The sequence below is a fragment of the Geotrypetes seraphini genome, chromosome 12, assembly GCF_902459505.1.
Source record: "Geotrypetes seraphini chromosome 12, aGeoSer1.1, whole genome shotgun sequence".
Classification (NCBI taxonomy): Eukaryota; Metazoa; Chordata; class Amphibia; order Gymnophiona; family Dermophiidae; genus Geotrypetes; species Geotrypetes seraphini.
Genome location: NC_047095.1, coordinates 8,155,589 through 8,177,029, shown reverse-complemented (window position 1 = coordinate 8,177,029; position 21,441 = coordinate 8,155,589). Strand labels below are relative to the sequence as shown.

General features: G+C 39.8%; 1 protein-coding gene across 2 annotated transcripts in view; it reads right to left on the bottom strand.

Annotated features, from left to right (window-relative positions):
* The window catches only part of VAV3 (vav guanine nucleotide exchange factor 3), a 571,528-nt gene that overhangs the window by 455,800 nt on the left and 94,287 nt on the right, over positions 1 to 21,441 (bottom strand). For both annotated transcript variants that reach the window (XM_033916404.1, XM_033916405.1), the window contains exon 2: positions 6,711 to 6,827. In XM_033916404.1, coding sequence (XP_033772295.1) covers positions 6,711 to 6,827 — 117 coding nt within the window. The remainder of the gene's footprint in view (positions 1 to 6,710; positions 6,828 to 21,441) is intronic.

Below are 21,441 nucleotides of genomic sequence, written 5' to 3'. Positions count from 1 at the left end.
TACACTTTATTCATACAAAAAAAAAATTTTGTTTTAGAAATGCAATGAAATGACTTTTACTAAGGCGCGCTAATCAATTTAGCGCATGCTAAAAATTAGCACGCGCTAAAGGCTTAGGCGCCCTTAGAATATAATGGATGCCTTAACATTTAGGGCTGGATTCATTAACCTGCCCAATCGGGCCGATTGCGACTGATTCACTAAACTTAAACATAAAAATGAGGGCAATCGGAGGAATGCCCCCATCTGCCTGCATGGCTCACGCATGCGCAAACCCCAGGAGCTGCGATCTTTTTTTTTTTTTTTTTTTAACTTTTGACTTCTGGAAAATGCCACCACCTCCACTGACCACAACCCGCGTGGCTCCTAAAAGCTGGTCCTGCTTTTGCCAGCAGCCGCCCTCACAGGCTCGCTGGGCGGGGAAAGGCAGGAGAGCTTCAGAGAGGGGCAGGAGAACGGCGATGCAGCAAGGGAAGATCAAGGCAGAGCAGGGTGGCATGAGGGCGAGCAGCAGAGATAGCAGGGCAGCATTCAGAGCGAGCAGGCAGGAGAGATTGCAGGGCAGAGAGCAGGACTTCCAGTCGGAAAGACATTTTCGACTGGTCCCCAGCAGCCGCTTCTTCAGGTGATCGGCCAGCCCAGTCGGATTGGAAATTTGGTGTAGTGAATCGGGTCACTGTCCAATTTGCATGCGTTTCACCTCATTTGCATGCAAGGATTCCAAGCGGATCGCAGGAGAGGTAAGTGAATCAGGCCGGAGGGAAATTTGATAGTTAAGTGGTCGCAAACTAATCGGTTTGCTTAGTGAATATAGCCCTTAGTGCGCGCTAATCTTTAGTGCACGCTAAATCAGTTAGCACATGCTAAATCAGTTAGTGCGTGCTAAATCAATTAGCACGCCTTTGTAAAAGGACCCCTGTGTGCATTAAAATCATCAATAGTGACCTTTAATACAATTATCAGATAATTTAGCACACAAAATTGCATCTATGATCTCAGCCATGCTTTAGCTGCAGCCTATCACCTTTACTATTGGAAAATTTGAAAAATGATCTGTATGGTCTCAAACATTCATCATTTTTGTCCCAATAAAATGTACTATAACGTGGCGTAAATGCACATGAGTTAAGTCTCTTTCATTTGAAAGGAAGCTCTGGAATGAGAGGGCATAGGATGAAGTTAAGAGGTGACAGGCTCAGGACTAATCTAAGGAAAGAACTTTTTTTAAAGAAAGGGTGACAGATGCGTGAAACAGTCTCCCGGAAGAGGTAGTAGAGAGAGAGACCATGTCTGAATTCAAGAAAGCGTGGGATAGGCATTTGGGATCTCTTAGAGAGAATGGTTACTGCGGATGGGCCATTTGGCCTTTATCTTCTATCATGTTTCTCTGTTTCTGTTAAAAATCCAGTTTCCTAGAATAATAAATACTAGTTTTATTCAAATAGTGTAATGTTCCATCTCCCAAAGGGCTCCAAAATGTGTTTGCTGGGCTGCTGGCATGTTCATTTCTGCCCTTTCAATAACACCATGATCCGGACTGCACACGTTTCAAATTCTGTTTCACTAAGTGCTTTATACAATGTCAGGCTTCCATTGATTTATATTCAATGCTTCTATAAAAACACACTTCAAAGACCTTATTTCCCTTCTATACTACAAAAAAAACCACTGTGCAAGCACTCTGCCTTTTGATACATTTAAGTAACCTCAAGAGATTTTTCAGAAACGGGGTGTAGTTCAATAACTAGTTTTTATATCTTCTATCCCAGGATGAAAAATATGTAACTTTTCCCAAATCAGAATGAACCTTAAATAGAAACCCAAAAGAAAAACAAGCAAAGGATTATATTTTGGGCAGCATAGGTCATAGTACTGCTGTTGTATAAAATCTTATCTGCTTTCCTTCAAGTCTTTTCCATGCTCCTCTGCACAGTTCCTACATTTTTATACCTACTTTAAAAAAATGTATACTATAAGCAAGCTTGCCGTGCTGATGGCCAGAGAATTCCACAATCCACTACGCACAGCTTCAGAGACTATTGTGGAAAAGTACATTTCAATCAAATCTGCCACCACAAAACAGAACACCAAAATGTAGAACGACGACAAGTTGAAGGCAGTAATTCCCAATTTACTTCCTTTTGCAATGTCATGGACTCCAGCTATTTCCAATTTTCTCTGAACTTTGCAACTAGAAATTCTCAATGCTTTTCTTTAATTTTCTACTGTTGTCTCCATTACCTCCAATGGAAGGTTGTTCTATATAAAACAAAACAAAAGAACAATCCAAAAGATCTGCAGATGTGATGTATAAGGCACAGGATCTTTATTGGAGAGAATTACAATGTAGCAATCCAAATAGTGGTTCTCATGTGTGAAGAGACAGGACCCGACACGGTCCGTGTTTCAGAAAACTCAGTTTACTAACTGACAGTGAAACTGAGCTGCAGCAGCTTACATCGCCTGTCTTTTTACTTGGTTTTTGTTTCTCGATAAGGTTCTCTATGTATGTGTACCATAACATCTCAGACCCATGAGGAAGGAGTGTTTTCTGAAACATGGACCGTGTCGGGTCCTGTCTCTTCACATATGAGAACTACTATTTGAATTGCTACATTGTAAAGATCCTGTGCCTTGTACATCACATCCGTGGTTATCTCCCAGGTTGTGAATTAAAAACTGGTTGGCGGATAGGAAATAGAGAGTGGGGGGTAAATGGACAATACTCGGACTAGAAAAGCATCACGAGTGGAGTGCCGCAGGGTTCGGTGCTTGGCCTCGTGCTCATCAACCTATTTATAAACGACCTGGAAACTGGTACGACAAATAAAGTGATTAAATTTGCAGACGATACGAAGTTATTCAGAGTGGTGAAGACACAGAAGGATTGCGAAGACCTGCAACATGACAATAACCTAAAATATCCTCTTTCCGAACATAAATTTATTAATTAAACTACAAACATCCCTATACTTACTATCACCAAAGTCTAACATCCGTGTATAACCTACTACCAGAAACGGTTCAAAGATTTCATCAGCTTAGGCAAAATACTAAACCTTGTTAGAAATATCTAACAACTTTACCAGTTAGGCGGATAGCTGAAAGTGGTTCTCAGGAGCAATCTGATTAACTAAGTTGTTACTATCTCCCCTTTCATGGAGAGAAAACACGTTAGCTGTGAAGGTTCAAAGAATACATAATTAGAAGATTTATACTTTATTATACATTTTCATGGATATCGTAATAAGAATAAAGCACCCATCGCAGTAACCCCAGGTTTAAGAAGCAAGAACTGTTTTCTGCGTTTCTGGGTTTCTCTTGTCACATCGGGGAATATTTGAACTCTCTGTCCCATAAATTCTTTGCTAAAGTTGTTACACTTATTTAGTTTTTTATTCTCACTCAGTTTCCCATCTTGGATCCTTAATATGGGACTTTAAAATTGATTAAGCTGAAAGAGTTATTTCCTAATGTATTTTAGTTACATTTTTTTTGTAATTTTGGTGATTGTCTTGATCATACACTGTACAAGAAGTTATTCTTGATAATTAGTTCAATAAAATAAATAAATAATTAAAAAATATATTTATTAATGACTTGGAAACAGGGACAAAGTGTGAAGTTATAAAATTTGCGGATGACACAAAACTCCAAAGGTAAGGTAAGGTTAGATCTGTAGAGGAATGTAAAAAACTCCAAAGGGACCTGGACAAACTGAGTGAGTGGGCAGATAAATGGCAGATGAGTTTTAATGTGGAGAAATGTAAAGTTATGCACATAGGGAAAGGGAACCTGATGTACAACTACACGATGGGGGGGATGACGTTGGGAAAAGGCAACCTAGAAAAGGACTTGGGGATAAAACAATGAAACCGGCAGCACAATGCGCAGCGGCCTCAAAAAAGGCGAACAGAATGTTGGGCATTATCAAAAAAGGTATCACTACCAGAACCAAGGAAGTTATCCTCCCGCTGTACAGGGCAATGGTGCGACCGCATCTGGAGTACTGCGTCCAGTACTGGTCGCCGTACCTAAAGAAAGATATGGCGATACTCGAGAGGGTCCAGAGAAGAGCGACAAAAATGATAAAAGGCATGGAAAACCTCTCGTATGCTGAGAGGCTGGAGAAGTTGGGGCTCTTTTCCCTGGAAAAGCGGAGACTTAGAGGGGATATGATAGAAACTTATAAGATCATGAAGGGTATAGTGAAGGTAGAGAGAGACAGATTCTTCAGACTGGCGGGGGCAACAAAAACTAGAGGACACTCAAAAAAATTGAAGGGAGATAGGTTCAGAACAAATGCTAGGAAGTTCTTCTTCACCCAGAGGGTGGTGGACACCTGGAATGCGCTTCCAGAGGGGGTAGTTGAGCAGAGTACAGTTTTGGGTTTCAAAAAGGGATTGGACGAGTTCCTAAAGGGTAAGGGAATCCAGGGGTACAATTAGAGGGTTACTATACAAGACAAAATGCTCTTGAGTAATAGATCACTACAGGTCATTGACCTGGGGTCCGCCGCGGGAGCGGACTGCTGGGCATGATGGACCTATGGTCTGACTCGGCAGAGGCAATGCTTATGTGCTTATGTGCTTAAATGAGATTGACAGAATAGCATTAAATAATCTCCCTTGTTATTGTTATTGTTATTCCTTCTCATCCCTTCCCATCCTTCCCATTGTAACAAAATATATATGAATAATTCATCTAAAAAACTCCCCAGATTCAGCACAATTCAACACATGCATAAATAAATAAAATATAAATACTGTATACACATATCTAAAGCTCAAACATGAATTGATATAATGCCTTTTTACTTCTAAAATAAATATCAAATGCATAAAATATCAAATATATGAAGATCAAACCTACCAATCTTTTTAAACTTTTACCCTATGTTTTCCTTGTATATATTCTTTACCTTTTTTTTTTTTTTTTTTAAACAATAAGGCCCAACGTGATATTTATACTTATAGTGAATTAGACATATCCCAAACAAGTAAATAAATTGGCCAAAGGACAGACATAAAAAATATCCACTATGAATCCACATCTTAATACCTGAATATAATAAAGATATTTCAGATATTTTCATATTTGTATGTAATAAATATATAAACCTTACATATATCTGATCCACATGCCCACGCTTTGCCTACCACATGTCTGGTAGGTTGTCTGGAACACTTTATAGTATGGCGTATAGTATTAGTTCTCTCACTCTTTTGTGCCTGCCCACTCTGCTGTTACTGGTTTTACATGTTCTGTGAACTAGCATACTACTTCTTCCCCCTTTCCCTCTCTTTAACACCATAATGTTTATTGCTGCCTCCACCTTATGTATTACCTCACTCGGCTCTCCAACTCAGTTGCCACCGCTGCTGCTACATATTTCAACCTGCTCCTCCCAATCACTGGTCACACCCTCAATCCAGATGCCGCCCTCACTTTCTTTCCTAAGCTTCTCCTTATTAACTGGTAGCCACTTCTGCTGAAACACAAAGAGGATTAACCCCAAAGTATCCACAGAGAAGAACATCCAGAAGAAACCAAAAGAAACTCTGTGGAATGACGATGCTCCTTAGATGGACTTTATTTGAAAAATGTCAAAGTTCCAAAGGTATAATAAATCATCCACAAAAAGTAAAATCATCCACATAAAAGTAAAATAGTCCACATGAAAAACCTTAAAGGACCTAGTCCACTAGGGACGCAGGACCCAAAACGGGCCGCGTTTCAACAAAGAGTCTTCTTCAGGTGTCCCTGAGGGTCCTATAATGGTGAATACGTGGAAATGCTAATATGTGGTGAGCCGCAAATAACACGCTGCTTGCATCCAAAGCCCAGATGTTGCATGACCGACTATGAAAGTTGGCAGTAATTAAATTTAACATATGTAATGTCCTTTTCAACCAAAAGACAACACAAAATGTACAAAAATGAAATGAAAGATAGCAATGACATAACCATACCGCGATAAAGCATTGATAATTAAGACACCATATCTAAAACAAAATAATTTTAAACATTAACTAATAATGACCATTGGCATACAACTTCAGTACATAGCAACCAATAATACAGTAGATTTTTGTTAGTCCAGAATAGTTAACAAGGTATGAAATCAGTGTCTTCACACATCCTCCAAAAAAACAACTCCAGTCTTCAAAAACCTTCAAATCCTATTCTGACCCAACCTGACTTTCAAAAAGGAATACAAAATCAATAATTTTTTAAAAAATCATTAAACCCCCCTCCCTTTTTTTTTTTTTTTACAAAACTGTGGCACAGTTTTTAGCGATGGCCATGGCGATAAAAGCTCCGACGCTCATAAGAAGTCTATGAGTGTCGGAGCTGTTGTCGCCAAAGCCAGCTCTAAAAACCACCCAACAGTTTTGTAAAAGGAAAAGGTAAATATTCAGAAACAATTACTCCCCATGCTCTTTCCAAGGGGAACTATTATACACAAAAAAAATATTATTCTTAAAGGGTTTTAAAAAGCAGGGGAGAGGTTATGGAAAACAAGAAAGAGCATGTGGGCATTCCATGCAATTATGTCTCATTTAGAGAAAAATTCCTGCTTTATAGTTAATCAAATTAATTGGAATCAGCTCAAAATTATGCTTAGCACCTCCATTAAGCTACATCATCTTCTTTAGCGGATGTTTAATATCCGACGATAATGAAAAATAGTAGAAGTCTGTAATTACCTTTGCAAAATCGCGTACATCAAACAAATCAAATGCTTCAAAAAGCTCATTCTTCTTCATTCCAAATGTTTCACAGCATGATAACAGGAATGTTCGTATATTCTTCAAACAGAGAAACTGAAAATAAAAGAAAATGTATTCATTACCAATATTCCGTTGCAAAAACATCACTTACACTGTCTCATTATCACTTTGTTAACTCTCTAAAGAATAAATTAAGTTACTTGCAAGTCTTTCAAAGTATAAGATTAGAGCTAAATTTACTAGAAGGGTCTTTATATCCGATACCCCAGCCATTGTACCACCAAGTTTTGGAGGGGAACAAGGACTATGGCTAGCCCAGACACAATAGACCAAAAAAAAAGAACTGGGGAAGGGACACAGTCAATCAACTTCAGGGACAATCAATTTATTGAAACTATATAAATAACTGATACATATATAACATCTACATAAAACAATGCAGGCATAACAAGGAATCTTTCAACCCTTTTTCGTACTGGACCCCAATACGGTCCGTGTTTTGGCTAAGAAAGCCTTCTTCAGGGGTATATGAATGAAGCCCAGTAGATGGCGCCAGAAAATAGATAATAAAACCATAAAGGAAAACTCTCAATATCCTGTTAGGGGCCTGTTGCCTAAATAGCAAATTTGAAGAACGCTGCGAGCTTTGCCTGAGCTGAAAGATATCACGATGAGAGTATTCCTTTTTGGTTTTATTATCTGTATTCTGGCGCCATCTACTGGGCTTCATTCATACCCCAAAAAACCTCAGGAAGGACATACAAAACTCCTAAAACTAATAGATTATGCCCTATTGGGAACCATAGGAGGGACCTACCTAGACACTACCAAGTCTACCCACTGCACTCATACAGAGACCCACTCATTCACTTAACACACAAAACAAAAAACACAAAAAAGTGGAGAAAAAGCCTCAGTTCATCTTCATATGGCAAAAAACTCCACTTATACATCACTATTAAGCAAGGTCCAAAATGTATGAGTTCACTCAGCAGTGAGAAACACTATGGTAGCCCTCGTACAACCACTTCAAAAAGATCTAGCACGCCAAATTACAAAACTTCAAAAAAATTCATTCACCCCTGAAGAAGGCTTTCTTAGGCGAAACATGGACTGTGATGGGGTCCAGCACGAAAAAGGATTGAAAGATGCCTGCATTGTTTTATGTAGATATTATATAGGTATCAGTTGTTTATATAGTTTCAATAAATTGATTGTCTCTGAAGTTGATTGACTATGTCCCTTCCCCACTTCCTCCCTCCCCACACGTGGGGAGGGAGGGAGTATTTCCTTTGTATTGTGGGATACTTAGCCCGGACACAGTGCCAAGAGGAGTACAAATAAATTGTGAACAGTGACAGGGTTGTTGTAAACTGGAATGAGGAGCCAGTTCTTTTCTGAGAAGAGGAAGAGCAGTTGGAGAAACAACAGTGGGTCCTGAGAAACGAGAGGAGATAAAGAGATGAAATTCCAGAGATCGGCAAAGCACAGCCTGAAGTAGCTTCGATAGCAAAACGCTGGCCATCGTCGGCGTTATTGATCTTCCATATAAGATCTTTTTTTTCACAAAGACTTGCAGATTGGAATTTATATGCATTGCACGTGGCTCGATAGCTTTTGCGGGTGTGGAGTTTATTTATGCTGATGAGGTTCTTTACCCCGTTGTAACCTGTCTTTAACTTGGTATAGGAGGGGTTCTGAAGTTTTTTTTCCTCCCATCTGTTTTTAAGCACCTTGGAGTCCGATACAATGCTTATGACCTCATTTTCCTTAGTTTGGTATAATATGTACAAACACACATTTAGGGCTCCTTTTACTAAAATGCGTTAGGGCCTTAACGTGCGGAATAGCGCACGTGCTAAATTGCCACGTGCGATAGACCTTAAAGCCAGCATTGAGCTGGTGTTATTCTACAAGCGTACCGCATGGTTTAGCGTGCGGTAATTTCGTGTGTGCGCTAAAAACGCTAGCGCACCTTAGTAAAAGGAGCCCTTAGATTTAGTTGAGTTCTAATCTAATCTAAACCTTAGGTTTGTATACCGCATCATCTCTACATTCGTAAAGCTCGACACGGTTAACAAGAGTTAGGGTAGAAAGGAACTCCAGTGGAGGGAAGAGGCAAAATGAAGAGAAAATTTAGAAGACTAGAATAACCAGAGAGGGAGGAGGAGTTACATTTTTGAGAATAACCAGGTTTTCAGATGTTTACGGAAGAGTTGGAGGGAGCTCAGATTCCTAAGAGGGGAGGTAAGGTTGTTCCAGAGCTGAGTGATTCTGAAAGGGAGGGAAGAACCTAGTTTTCCTACAAGTGAAACGCCTTTTATAGAGGGAAAGGAAAGTTTCAGTTTTTGGGTGGATCTGGCAGAATTGGGGTTAGAGGAGTTCCAAGAAAGAGGAATGAAGGGAGGGAGAATACCGTGTAGGATCTTGAAAGTGAGGCAGGCACATTTGAAGTGGACTCTGGAGATAATCGGAAGCCAGTGGAGCTTGGATAAAAGCGGTGAGACGTGGTCGAATTTGCTTTTTGCGAAGATAAGCTTAGAGTTGATTGCACGCTTGATCTTTGGTAGGAGAGGACATTTAGATATTGATTTTGTTTCTATCTTCTTGGGTGAGGTTTATTAATTGTTCTTTCTTGGTTACCTTTCCTACTTCTCCCTCAATGTGATCTTTTAAAATGTGCTTGGGTTAAATTGCTTATTGGTTCTTGTTTGCATTTCTTTTCGATATCGATTTTGTTTTGTTTATGCCCAATAGCACACTGATATTTCTTCAGGAAGAGTTTGACTTCTTTGTACTTACTCTAGATTTATAAAGTTAAAAAAAAAAATCATGAGTGGGGTGGAATATATAAATGTTTAGCCTTTCAAACAATACTGTACTAAGACTAGGGGGCATGCCACGAAGATAAAAGGTAGCACTTTTAAAACAATTAAGCTGTGGAATTTCTTGCCAGGTAAAAGCAGTTAACAGGGTTATGTTTAAAAAGGTTTAGAAAGGTTCCTGGAAGAAAGATCAATAAGACATTATTAGCCAGGTAGACTAGGAAAGTCACTTCTTATCTCTGAGTTTAAGTACAAAGGAATGATTTACTCTTTGGAATTCAGCCAGTCACCAAGGCCCAGATGCACAAAGCTCCGACAGCATGGTAAAAAATACCGTGGTGGGAGTGATTTTTTTTTTTTTTTTTTTAACAGGTAATGCAAAGCACAAAAGCATGCAAATTATGTGCATGCTTTTCATGCAGAGCATCACCGGTAAAAGGAGGTGGGGACTGTGTCTGGCACTTGCTCAGAAGAGCAATCCTCCCTCCTGTCAGTACACAAAAAAAAAAATACAAATCTACAGCCCCTGCTCTCTCTGCTGACTACGATTGGTAGCAGCCTTTTATGCATCGGCAGGAACGTTTCCTTGCAAATAAGACTGGTTAAAGTCAGGAAATCTTTTGTGCATCGGGGCTCAAGTTGTTTAGGCAGGCATTTGGAGATTACTTGACTGTGAAATTTGTGCACGTTAGTTGGCAATAATTAGGAGTTTTATAATATGCATGCTTAAATTTCATCAAATACAATTACAAATACAAGTGAAGCAATATAATACCTAAAAGATACTTCCCATCTATGAAGAATTATGGACCGGTTGGATGATCTACCAGACTATATGGCTTGTAACAACTGATGTGGTATCACTATATATAAAGATACCCCAAGATGGGGGCGATAAAAATAATAACACAGGGTGGATTCCAAGTAGATTTTTTTAAATAAAGCTGACTAGTTTGGTGATTCAAGAAAACTATTTTTGGTTCTCTGGAAATGTTTATAGAAACAGCTACAGGGGGTGACACATTAGCTCCAGCTGTGGCAAATTTGTATACTGAAAATTTTGAAGAATCTAAGATCTATCCATCGGCACACTTTCCCTTGGTGAAACTCTGGAAACTATTCTTAGGTGATATATTTATCATCTGGGGTGGTACTGAAGAACAATTGAAAGACTTTGGACAATAGTTAAATACACTAGATTAGAATTTTGAAGTTTACTATAACATATACCACTAATCAAAATAGCATAGAATTCTCTGATGTGACTATATATAAACAAGGTTCAAGACTAATTACAACTTTGTATAGAAAACCAGTCGAAAGGAATTTTTTATTAAAATTTCATAGTTTCCATCCATACCATCTAAAGTCAATTCTTATGAATAAAATGTATTTGTTCTACGGATGAATTATTTCAACAAGAGGTCAAAGTGCTAAAGAGTAGATTCCATGAATGGGGTTATCCAGCTAAAGCCATATATAAGGCTTGCATAATTGCCCAAAGAGAATTATTGATAAAAGAAAAAAATGATAAAGAAAGAACTGATAAGGAGGAAACACAGAAAACGGTATGCATCCTTCCATTCTCGTTATGTGGACAAATGCAAAGTGATGCACATTGGGAAGAATAACCTGAATCACAGTTACAGGATGCTAGGGTCCACCTTGGGGGTTAGCATCCAAGAAAAGGACCTGGGTATGATCGTAGACAATATGATGAAACCTTCCACCCAATGTGTGGCGGTGGCCAAAAAAGCAAACAGGATGCTAGGAATTATTTTAAAAGGGATGGTTAACAAAACTAAGAATGTTATAAATCTCCTGTACCGCTCCACGGTGCGACCTCATCTGGAGTATTGCATTCAATTCTGGTCTCCTTATCTCAAGAAAGATATATTGGCACTAGAAAAGGTTCAAAGAAAAGCGACCAAGATGATAAAGGGGATGGAACTCCTCTCATATGAGAAAAGACTGAAACAGTTAGGGCTCTTCAGCTTGGAAAAGAGACAGCTAAGGGGAGATATGATTGAAGTCTACAAAATACTGAGTGGAGTAGAACGGGTACAAGTGGATCAATTTTTCACTCCATCAAAAATTACAAAGCGTAGGGGACACTTGATGAAGTGGGAAGTTCTCAGAATGGGAAAAAGTGACTAGCGGTGTACCCCAGGGCTCAGTACTTGGACCCATCTTATTTAATATTTTCATAAATGACCTGGAAGAAGGAACATCCAGTGAAATCATCAAGTTTGCAGACGACACAAAGCTATGCCGGGCAATCAGATCGCAGAAGGACAGCGAGGAACTCCAGAGTGACTTGAATCAATTGGAGAAGGGGGCAGATAAATGGCAGATGAATTTTAATGTGGAAAAATGCAAAGTGATGCATTTAGGCAGAAAAAATAAAGATCACAAGTATAGTATGTCAGGTGTAACTCTGGGAAAGACCGAACAGGAAAAGGACCTGGGTATACTGATAGATAGGACCCTGAAACCGTCGGCGCAATGTGCGGCAGCAGCAAAGAAAGCAAATAGAATGCTAGGCATGATAAAGAAGGGAATTACGAGTAGATCAAAGAAAGTTATAATACCGCTCTACAAAGCCATGGTCAGACAGCACCTGGAATACTGCGTCCAGCATTGGTCTCCATACCTAAAGAAGGATATAAAACTGCTAGAGAGGGTGCAGAGATGAGCAACGAAGCTAGTGAAAGGTATGGAGAACCTGGACTACAAGGAACGACTTAGGAGACTGGGGTTGTTCTCCCTTGAGAAGAGGAGACTGCGAGGGGATCATCATCTGATCAAGACTTTCAAAATACTGAAAAGATTCGACAAAATGGAGTAGGGAAAGCAGTTATTTACAATGTCCAGTGTGACACGGACAAGAGGACATAGACTGAAGCTGAGGGGGGACAGGTCCAGGACGAATATCATGAAGTTCTGTTTCATACAGCGAGTGGTGGAGACCTGGAATGCTCTCCCAAAGGAAGTAACTGCAGAATCCACCGTTCTAGGATTTAAGGGTAAACTAGATGCACATCTCCTTAAGAGTGGCATAGAGTGATATGGATAAGGGTAAATTAGATGCACATCTCCCTTGAGAAGTATACAGTGATATGGGGACTAAAACTATGCCAGGGTACACCTGGCGGGGCCTTCACGTGTGCGGATCACCGGACTTGATGGACCCAGGGTCTGATCCGGAGATGGCAATTCTTATGTTCTAAATACTTTTAAAACCAATAGGAGGAAATTATTTTTCACTCAGAGAATAGTTAAGCTCTGGAACGCATTGCCAGAGGTTGTGGTAAGAGCGACTAGCATAGCTGGTTTTAAGAAAGTTTTGGACAAGTTCCTGGAGGAAAAGTCCATAGTCCGTTATTAAGAAAGACATGAGGGAAGCCACTGCTTGCCCTAAATCGGTAGCATGGAATATTGCTACTCCAAGGGCAGGATTAATTTGTCGAGGGCCCTAGGCACACAAGTACACTGGGCCCCCTGCCCCATTCCACCCCACCATGCGCCCAGGCGGAAAAAGGAAGCTGCATCAGAGGGAAGCTTTGGGCAAGCAGCGCCGCTTGCACAATTACAGTTCCCGTTGCCTTTCTTACCCGCAATGCTTGCTTGTCTTACTTTCCATCGGGGAGGGGGGGCCACGTTGCCGATCAGGGTGGGGCCCTTATTGCCGATCGGGGAGGGGCCCACATTGCCGATCGATGCTGGAGAGGCCCATCACCGTTTGGAAAAAACAATGTTGATGCTCTCCTTCATCAGGTCCCCCTGACCATTTTGGGCCCTAGGTACATGCCTACTTGACCATTTTGGGCCCTAGGTACATGCCTACTTGGCCTATTGGTTAATCCTGCCCTGGCTACTCCTTGGATTTGGGCACAGGTATTAGTGATCTGGATTGGCCACCGTGAGAACAGGCTACTGGGTTTGATGGACCATTGGTCAGACCCTGTAAGGCTATTCTTATGTTCTTAAATCTATTAAAGAACATTGGCATATAATGCAGCTGACTTCTAATGAATTTAGGGAAATGCCCATAGTAACATTTACTAGGAATAGGAATATAGGTGAAAATATAACAAGGTATAGATATAACCTGAAAAAAGAACAGGTTACATATGAACATAAAAAATGTGAGCCATGCCAATGGTGTAAGAGTACCATTGAGGGAGAAAACTGGGTAGTCCCTAAAAGAGAGAGAATAATTAAAGCAAGAACAAATGCTGTACATGCAAGAGTAAACAGGTAGTATATGCTATATTATGCCCGTGTGACTTAATATACATAGGACGCAGCAGCAGACCTGTTAACATCAGACTAAGCGCTCCTTTTACTAAGGTGCGCTAGCGTTTTTAGCGCACGCATTTTAGCGTGCGCTAAACCCACGCTACGCTTCTAGAACTAACGCCAGCTCAATGCTGGCGTTAAGATCTAGCGCGCGTGGCAATTTAGCGTGCACTATTCCACGCGTTAAGGCCCTAACGCACCTTGTAAAAGGAGCCCTAAATGAACATAAATCTAGAATTAACACAGGAAATTTATAAGCGCCACTGGTCCCCCATTGGCAAGAGAAAGAGGATACAAAATGGTGAATTATTGATCAAGTGATCATAGGATGGGACATTGGTAATCCAGACCAGATGCTCAATTATAAAGAACAACGTTGGATTTTTGAATTAGATACAGTGACTCCTAATGGGTTAAATTTGGAGATAGAATGGGCAACACTTCTTTGATTAGCCTTAAAAAGAGTACTACTGAACTGAGACTGTCATTGGTTGTTTGACCAGAAATTGGATTGGTCACCTGTGCTGCATTTCCTATTAAGTGATTCTAAAAAATGCCGCAGTCACTGAGTGCGGTGAGAAATGGACTGAACGGCGTTCATAGGTAAATAATATAAGTAAAGAAAGGGAGATAAGTATAACAGTGGTGAGAGTTGATAAGGTTTTACAGGAGTTAAATAATGTGTGCCATTTTGGGTGACAAAATTTTTTAATATATCTTGTATGCTTTGCAGGGGACAACCTTGATAAAGCTACAGGGCGAAACATGTCGGAGGAAAACAGTCCCCAGCCAACATAGTAAAACATTTTTTTTTTAATCTTATTAAGTTTTCAAACTAACATAAGTGCAAACAAAATACATATAGTAATAATCACAATCAGCACTTATAATCCATCAATTACAATACAGAAAGAATAAAAACCCCTCCCCCATCAGATATTTTCAAACAGGGAATATAAAAGTGATATCCCCCCTCCTCCCACCCACATGCAGCCATTTTACAGCCATGCTAAAAGTGAACTCTGTGCACAGGAAAGCCCCCAAAATGCAGGTTAGGAAAAGGACCCCAAAATGAGTTGGTTCATCTAATAACAGGAATAAAATCTGAACCTGTCTCTCCATTAGTGATTTTATACCTGCTACCTGTCATCTAAAGTAAAAAATTTAAAGAAGTTAGTGGATTTGGATTTCGCTCATGGCTTTCAAAGTAGTTTGAGGGAAGTTCCATTCAGGTACAGTGGGCATTTTCCTATCATCAGAGAACATACAACCTAAGGGGCCCTTTTATTAAACCTTGCACACTAAGGCCCCTTTTTCAAAGCCACGGTAGCGATTTCCCGCAATAAATGCACCTAAACCCATTCAGTTCCTTTGGGCTTCGATGCAATTGCCGCTGAGGAATCACTACTGCAGCTTTGTAAAAGGGGCCCTAAACACTAAGAAGCCCATAAGTATGGCCTTCTTAGCATTTAGGGCATATTAAATCTGTTATCCTATGCTAAGCTTTATTACAAAGGTCCCTAATTTTGACCCTGAGACAATAGGGTTTAGTGATTCGCCCTAGATCACAAGGAGTGGTAGTGGGGATTTCAACCTGGCTTCAATACGCTTACCATTAAATTTAATTTTTATAAGGCAAGTAGGGCTCTGCATTATCAAACAAGGCCTATTTGAGTTTATCTCCTTGTAACCATCTCATACAGCCAGGACTTGTAAGCAAGCCTGTTCTGTGAAAGAGCACAACTATGGAATTTGCTCCACCTAAGCCTGGAGCAGGATCTGTTGAAATTTAAGAAAGAGCTGGAAGGACGTGGATCTTTCAGAAAACTTTTGATTGTTCACAAAGAGGTAGAAAGTGTTTCTGTGCTTAGTAAGGAGAGAAAAAAGTGAAGAGGGCAGTCATGGAAAATTAGAAACTTGGTTTTTAAGTGGGCTTTGAAAAGGGTTTTGTAAATGCCTTGTCAACTATGGGAATAACAATTACATTTTTGGGGATCCAGTTCAATTACAGAATTTTCTGATGGATAAACAAAAAGGCAGAGTTTAGATTAGTCTCTTTTTCGATTGTTGGGTTTGTGAAGACTTATGCATGAATGTTATCTGGCTGCACTGCAAAGCGCATGATTTATTTTCCCTAATGTACCGTAATTGCATAACAATACAGACCTATTGTTACAACCTAGGAATACTACAGATGAGAAGCCCCCCCTGCAATGTAATTTGAAATTTACTTCATCTGCACAAGAAATCGCAGCGATTATTCATAAAAGATGGAAAATATTTGTAAGCCATGAAAAACTGTCTTCACATAGATGCATGATCACCTTCTCTAGAAATAGTAATCTGACAAGACTTTGTAAAGCAGACGTATGGTCATCTAAGGATACTGTTGAACATCGTGGTTTCTATAAGTGCGTGATATGTTCAGTTTCTGATTTGACAATAGAAGGACGTGTATTGGATTGGATTAATGGAAAGAACACTAGAGTCCTTTTGGGCACCACAACATGTTCTTCACAGGGCATGATATATGCAATTAAGTGCCCTTGTGATCTGTTGTACATTGGACAGACATCTCAGGCTTTCTCCACAAGAATTATTGAGCACTGGTCCTGCTTTAAGAACAACAGACTTGAAGCTCCCTTAGTTGGACATTGTCTAATGATGAAATATGACTTTGATGACCCTAAATGCACAATTGTGAAACAGCTTCAGATTTCTTCAAGAGGTGGTGACGTTAAATGGCTGTGTCGGCAGGAACAAAGGTTCATTTTTGAGTTGAATACAGTGGAACCCTCTGGTTTAAATTCCACTGTCTTTAAATGAAATGTGACGTGTTAAGTTTTTCAACAAGGAGGGTTTTATCGGTTTGTAGTTATACAGCCTTTGCTCGGAGGTCCCTTTAAGAGCTTTAAATTTTCAAATTCCCACCAGAGATGATACCAGCAGCAGCATCCTTTTTAGCAATGGAGCCATATTTGCCCATTGCGCAGTGTGAAGGTTTGAGGGGCAGCAACCCATGAAACAAGGTCCTGCAGGGTCTCTTGTTGAGAGATAAGTGAAAAATTTTCAAGGAAAGATATTGAAGACGGCTCTGAGTTCTGTATGCACCAGCGTGAGTTAGATTACAATTGACTGATTTGGAAAGAAGCTAGAATATACTGCTGAACTATTATCGAGATTATTTTTGGAACTCTGTGAGCCTCAAGACTGCTTGGCAGATAAGTGACTTTACTCTTTTTGCCTTCCAGTTTTGTGTTAAATGACCAGTAGAAGCTTTAGATTTGAATAGGAGTTTTTTGGTCAGAGACTTTTTTCTTCTTGTTGTGCAAGGGAGTTTTTTTTCTCTGTCCCGTCCCCGGTGGCCAATGATAGTACATGGGACTCTTCACTGAGCTTTGTGCTCTGGTCTGAGTAATCTCCTTTGGGATTTGAAGACAGTTTGTTAATTAGTGCTAGAGCTCACTGGTTTATCTAGCACAAAACTTTGCATGGACACATTTTAGTTTATTGGTTGCATTATCCAATCACACACATGAATAATTCAGCATTTCACCTCTAGAACATGGAATATCCTACTGTCTATTTTCTCACCTTTGCCACAAAGCTTTCTTGACCTTTTTACTAATGTTCACACTCTGGGAACATCAACGGATGCAATTTAAGATATTGCATAGGGCTTATATCTCAAAGATGTAGGGGGCACGTATGTGCTTATGGATGGGGGATGTCTGTTCTAAGTGTCACTAGTCCCCCCAGGTACTCTTATTCATCATTTTTTGGAATGCCCAGTGACAGAGCTGTGGCTACAAGTGCTCCCATTCTTGGAGCGCATAGTAAAATGCACAGTCCCCTGAGATTATGTTATGATACTGCTGGGGGGATCAATGCGGAGTGCTGGAGGCCGGGCTTTCTTTCCCTCAGCGGAAGGTTCTTTACATGGCTGTCATGGTGGCAAAAAAGCTTTTGCTGCAGCATTGGGTGTCTGACCAAGCAGCTACATATTCCCACTCCCTAGCCCATCTGACAGAGGTAGCGTGCGATGAAATTCAGAGGACTCCAAAGAAAGGGCAGCTGGTGTATCAGTGTTACTTGGCCCTTTGGAAGGATATCTTTCTATGGTGTCCAGGTCCTCTGAGTAGCCCAGGGTCTTTGAACACTCCAGGGGCTTTAGCAGCATCCTGGAAGGATAGCTGTGTGGCTGTGTGGATGTGTATGTATGGGTGGATGGTTGAATGGGGAGTGTTTGTTGTGACTAGGATGGCAGTTGTGACTGACTGGGGGGGTTCTTCTATTAAAAATGTCAATTGCAGCAGGATTGTGGCTGGTTTATGGACTTTCACTGAATCTTTTGGTTGTTTTCTCTTTCATTGCTTGTTGTTCAGTAATGTTATTTGTATTGCTACTGATTGTACGATCCATTTTGCAATTGCTAATAAATAAATAGATTTTTAAAAAGCTTCTGTTCTTCAAACCTTCATCTTCAGTTACAATATTCAGAAGTACACCGATTGTGAGTTAATCTACTATACAAGCAGCCACTGAAAATTTCTCAACCCAACCAAGAAGAGAATGACGTGGAGCCATAAAACTTACAAGTTATTCCACACTTTTCTTGATACTTTTTGTTTCAATGATATGAAATAAAACAAAAAGTGTCAAGAAAAGTGTGAACTAACTTGTAAGTTTCATGGCTCCACATCATTCTCTTCTTGGCTGGGCTGAGCACTTTTCAGCGGCCCCTCATATTTACTCAATAAAATATATGTCAGAAAATTAAAAGGATTTCCCATGTGTGCATTGGTGTGCTAAGGTTTAACTTTCTAGAAATGGCTGTCTGCTTAGAGAGTCCCGGAGAGATCAGACCAATAGAGATAGAGCTTGGCAACAGGTAGCAGAAAGAGGTCATACCTTACAAACCCATCAGAGCAAAGGTTGTAGAGGTGGCCAAGAACTACAGCAGTGAGACAAAGGATCCAAGTTCAGTTGAGAGAAAGGGAGGAGGGCTTAGGAGAAAAGACTACTGGCAGTGAAACTTATACAGTTAAGCAAGAGTGGCTGCAGTGTGCGCGAGACTACATTGCACACAATGCATTGCTCACACACCACAGCACCAAATGACTGCAGCATTAATGTTTTATGGAGTAAGAATAACATTAAGCTTATCTTAGAGTTATGTCATAAACTAGCATGAAGCTGCCGGGGGCAGAACACTAGGTATTATGAAGTCAGACCAACAGTAAAATAACTCATCTTAATGGTAGTTCACAATGATAACTATAGCTCTTAAGAGCCCTTTTACTAAAGCTTAGTGTGGCACTAACAGAAGTAGCGTGTCTTAAACGCCAAGAAGCCCATTTTATACTTATGTGTTTCTTCTGTATCAAATGCATACAAATTCCATTAACATGACTAAGCTTTAGTAAAGGGACCTTTAGTTTGTAATTTTCAACACTATGTAGTTGACTTTTTTATTGCTGAGCCACCCAGAATCTTTATGGAGTTTGGCAGCTAATAAATCAACAGAATAGAATTGTCTAATTGTTTGTTGTTGTTTTTGTGATCCACTAAGGATGTCAAAATTAAATAACTAAAAAATATGCTGAATGTCTGTTCTGTTACTTATCCACAAATTAGTATTGTACTGTACAGCTGCTGATTTAGAAACTCCTCAATGACTGGGACTATACTCCACAGAGTTCCCAGTTAAATCTGGGTTCACATCCTTGGCCCAACTCAAGACAGAGTCCAAACCTTGGCTCAAGTGCAATGCCTATTGGCAAGGCTTGTGGTCCAGGTGAACAGTTTCCAAAAGGAGATATGGTTTGTGGTCTTTGAGTGTGAACTGTTGCTTTGATTACTGGAATGAGCTGGAGGAGGGAGAGGATTCAGACAGTTGAGTTTGAATACTCATGGCACCAAGACCCAATAACAGCCAGTTCTGATTAAAATGGAAGCCCAAAGGATAAGGAAGCTTGGGTATATATTAGTGCTTCCCAATCTATCACAAGCTAAAGGGGACTCAATGAGGAACAGCACTCATATTTCCCAGCTCCTGCTTTCAGGAATTCCCTACGACAACATCTTCAACTGGTGAAATGGTTGACTAACTTCTGCATCTCTTTAAAATCTTACCTTTTCAAATGGCATTCAACAATCTCTAGAAGGATCATATACATTCCTTTTTGTCTTTCTTCTTGAGTCGGGGGTACAGTATTAGGAGGCAGGGGAGTCACAGTGAGTGTGTGATCTGTCTATTATCCTCTTTGGAATAACTGTAGCTTTCCTGTCATTTTATTGAGTTCTTTTCTAATTTTTATTCATTTTATATATTGTAAAATGCTTTGATTTAAAAATGAAGTGGTATATTAAATGTTTAATAAATGATAAACGTGTATATGAGGGGGTACTGAAAAGTTCTCAGCCCAACCAAGAATAGAATGACATAGATATGGGCTCAATCAATGATCTAAAACAATGTCAAAAACATAGAATTTCGTTTCTGCAAATTGGCGCTTAACAAAATAAGATAACTCTCTTTTCGGCTACAGTGGCAAAATAACAGTCGTGATTTAGGAAGTTGGTTAATTGGGCTGAGAACCTTTCAGCACCCTTTCGTATATACATAATAGCTTTAGAAAAGAAACAATATATGTCTCCACATTTCACACCTTCCATTTGAAAGTACCACAGCATGGGACCGATTTACTAAAGTTTAGAGCGCTAATGGACATCTTGTTGAATACCTATGAGCCATGTGGCGCTTAGGGCAGGCTAATGTCCCTTAGCATGTGCTAACCTTTGGCCCCAATATGCAGCAAGTAATTCTTTAAAATAACAGGTCTTCTGACAATATAATGTAAAGAAAAAGCTGCTATGATACAAACAGAAAGCACATACTATACTGTAATTACTGGGGACAGGATATAACAGGTCAGTCACTATTAGTTTTATCCTTAAGCGAGCACAGCTGCAATAAGCTCTTCATGTTTTATTAACATTATTCATTTTGCTTTTTCATTTGAATTGTCTGAAGTAATCTCCATCGTTAGAGTATCTGTCTAATTACCACTCATGTGTAACCTATGCCAAAGACTAATCTACCAGAATTGCTTCATGGCAAGGAAGACAAAAACAAACCAAATAAAAGGGACCTGTATTTGAGATTTCTCATCTAAAAATTACAGTCCAAAACACAATCACAGCCTTCCAAGACACTGGTGTTCACCTAGAATACTAAGCATATAGCCAGCTTGGCACTACAATCGTTATGGATCATTAAATTATGTTCCTTCTTGCAAGAACATTGCATGTTATGCTCCCACATGCCCCAAAATTATATATAGAAAGGGGACGAAGCATTTGAAATCTTAAAGAAATTCACCAAGAGCCCAGGTCTCATGTTTTCTTTCTTCCAAATGATTTCTTATCTTTCCCCACAAGGCTCAGCCAACACTATCAAGCACCAGCAGGCAAGACTTAAAAGAAATAAATATCTGTACCCTGGAGAAGGGAAAGGGGAATATTCCAGAGACTTAAAATATCTGAAAGATGTTGTATTATACAACGCAAAGGAAATT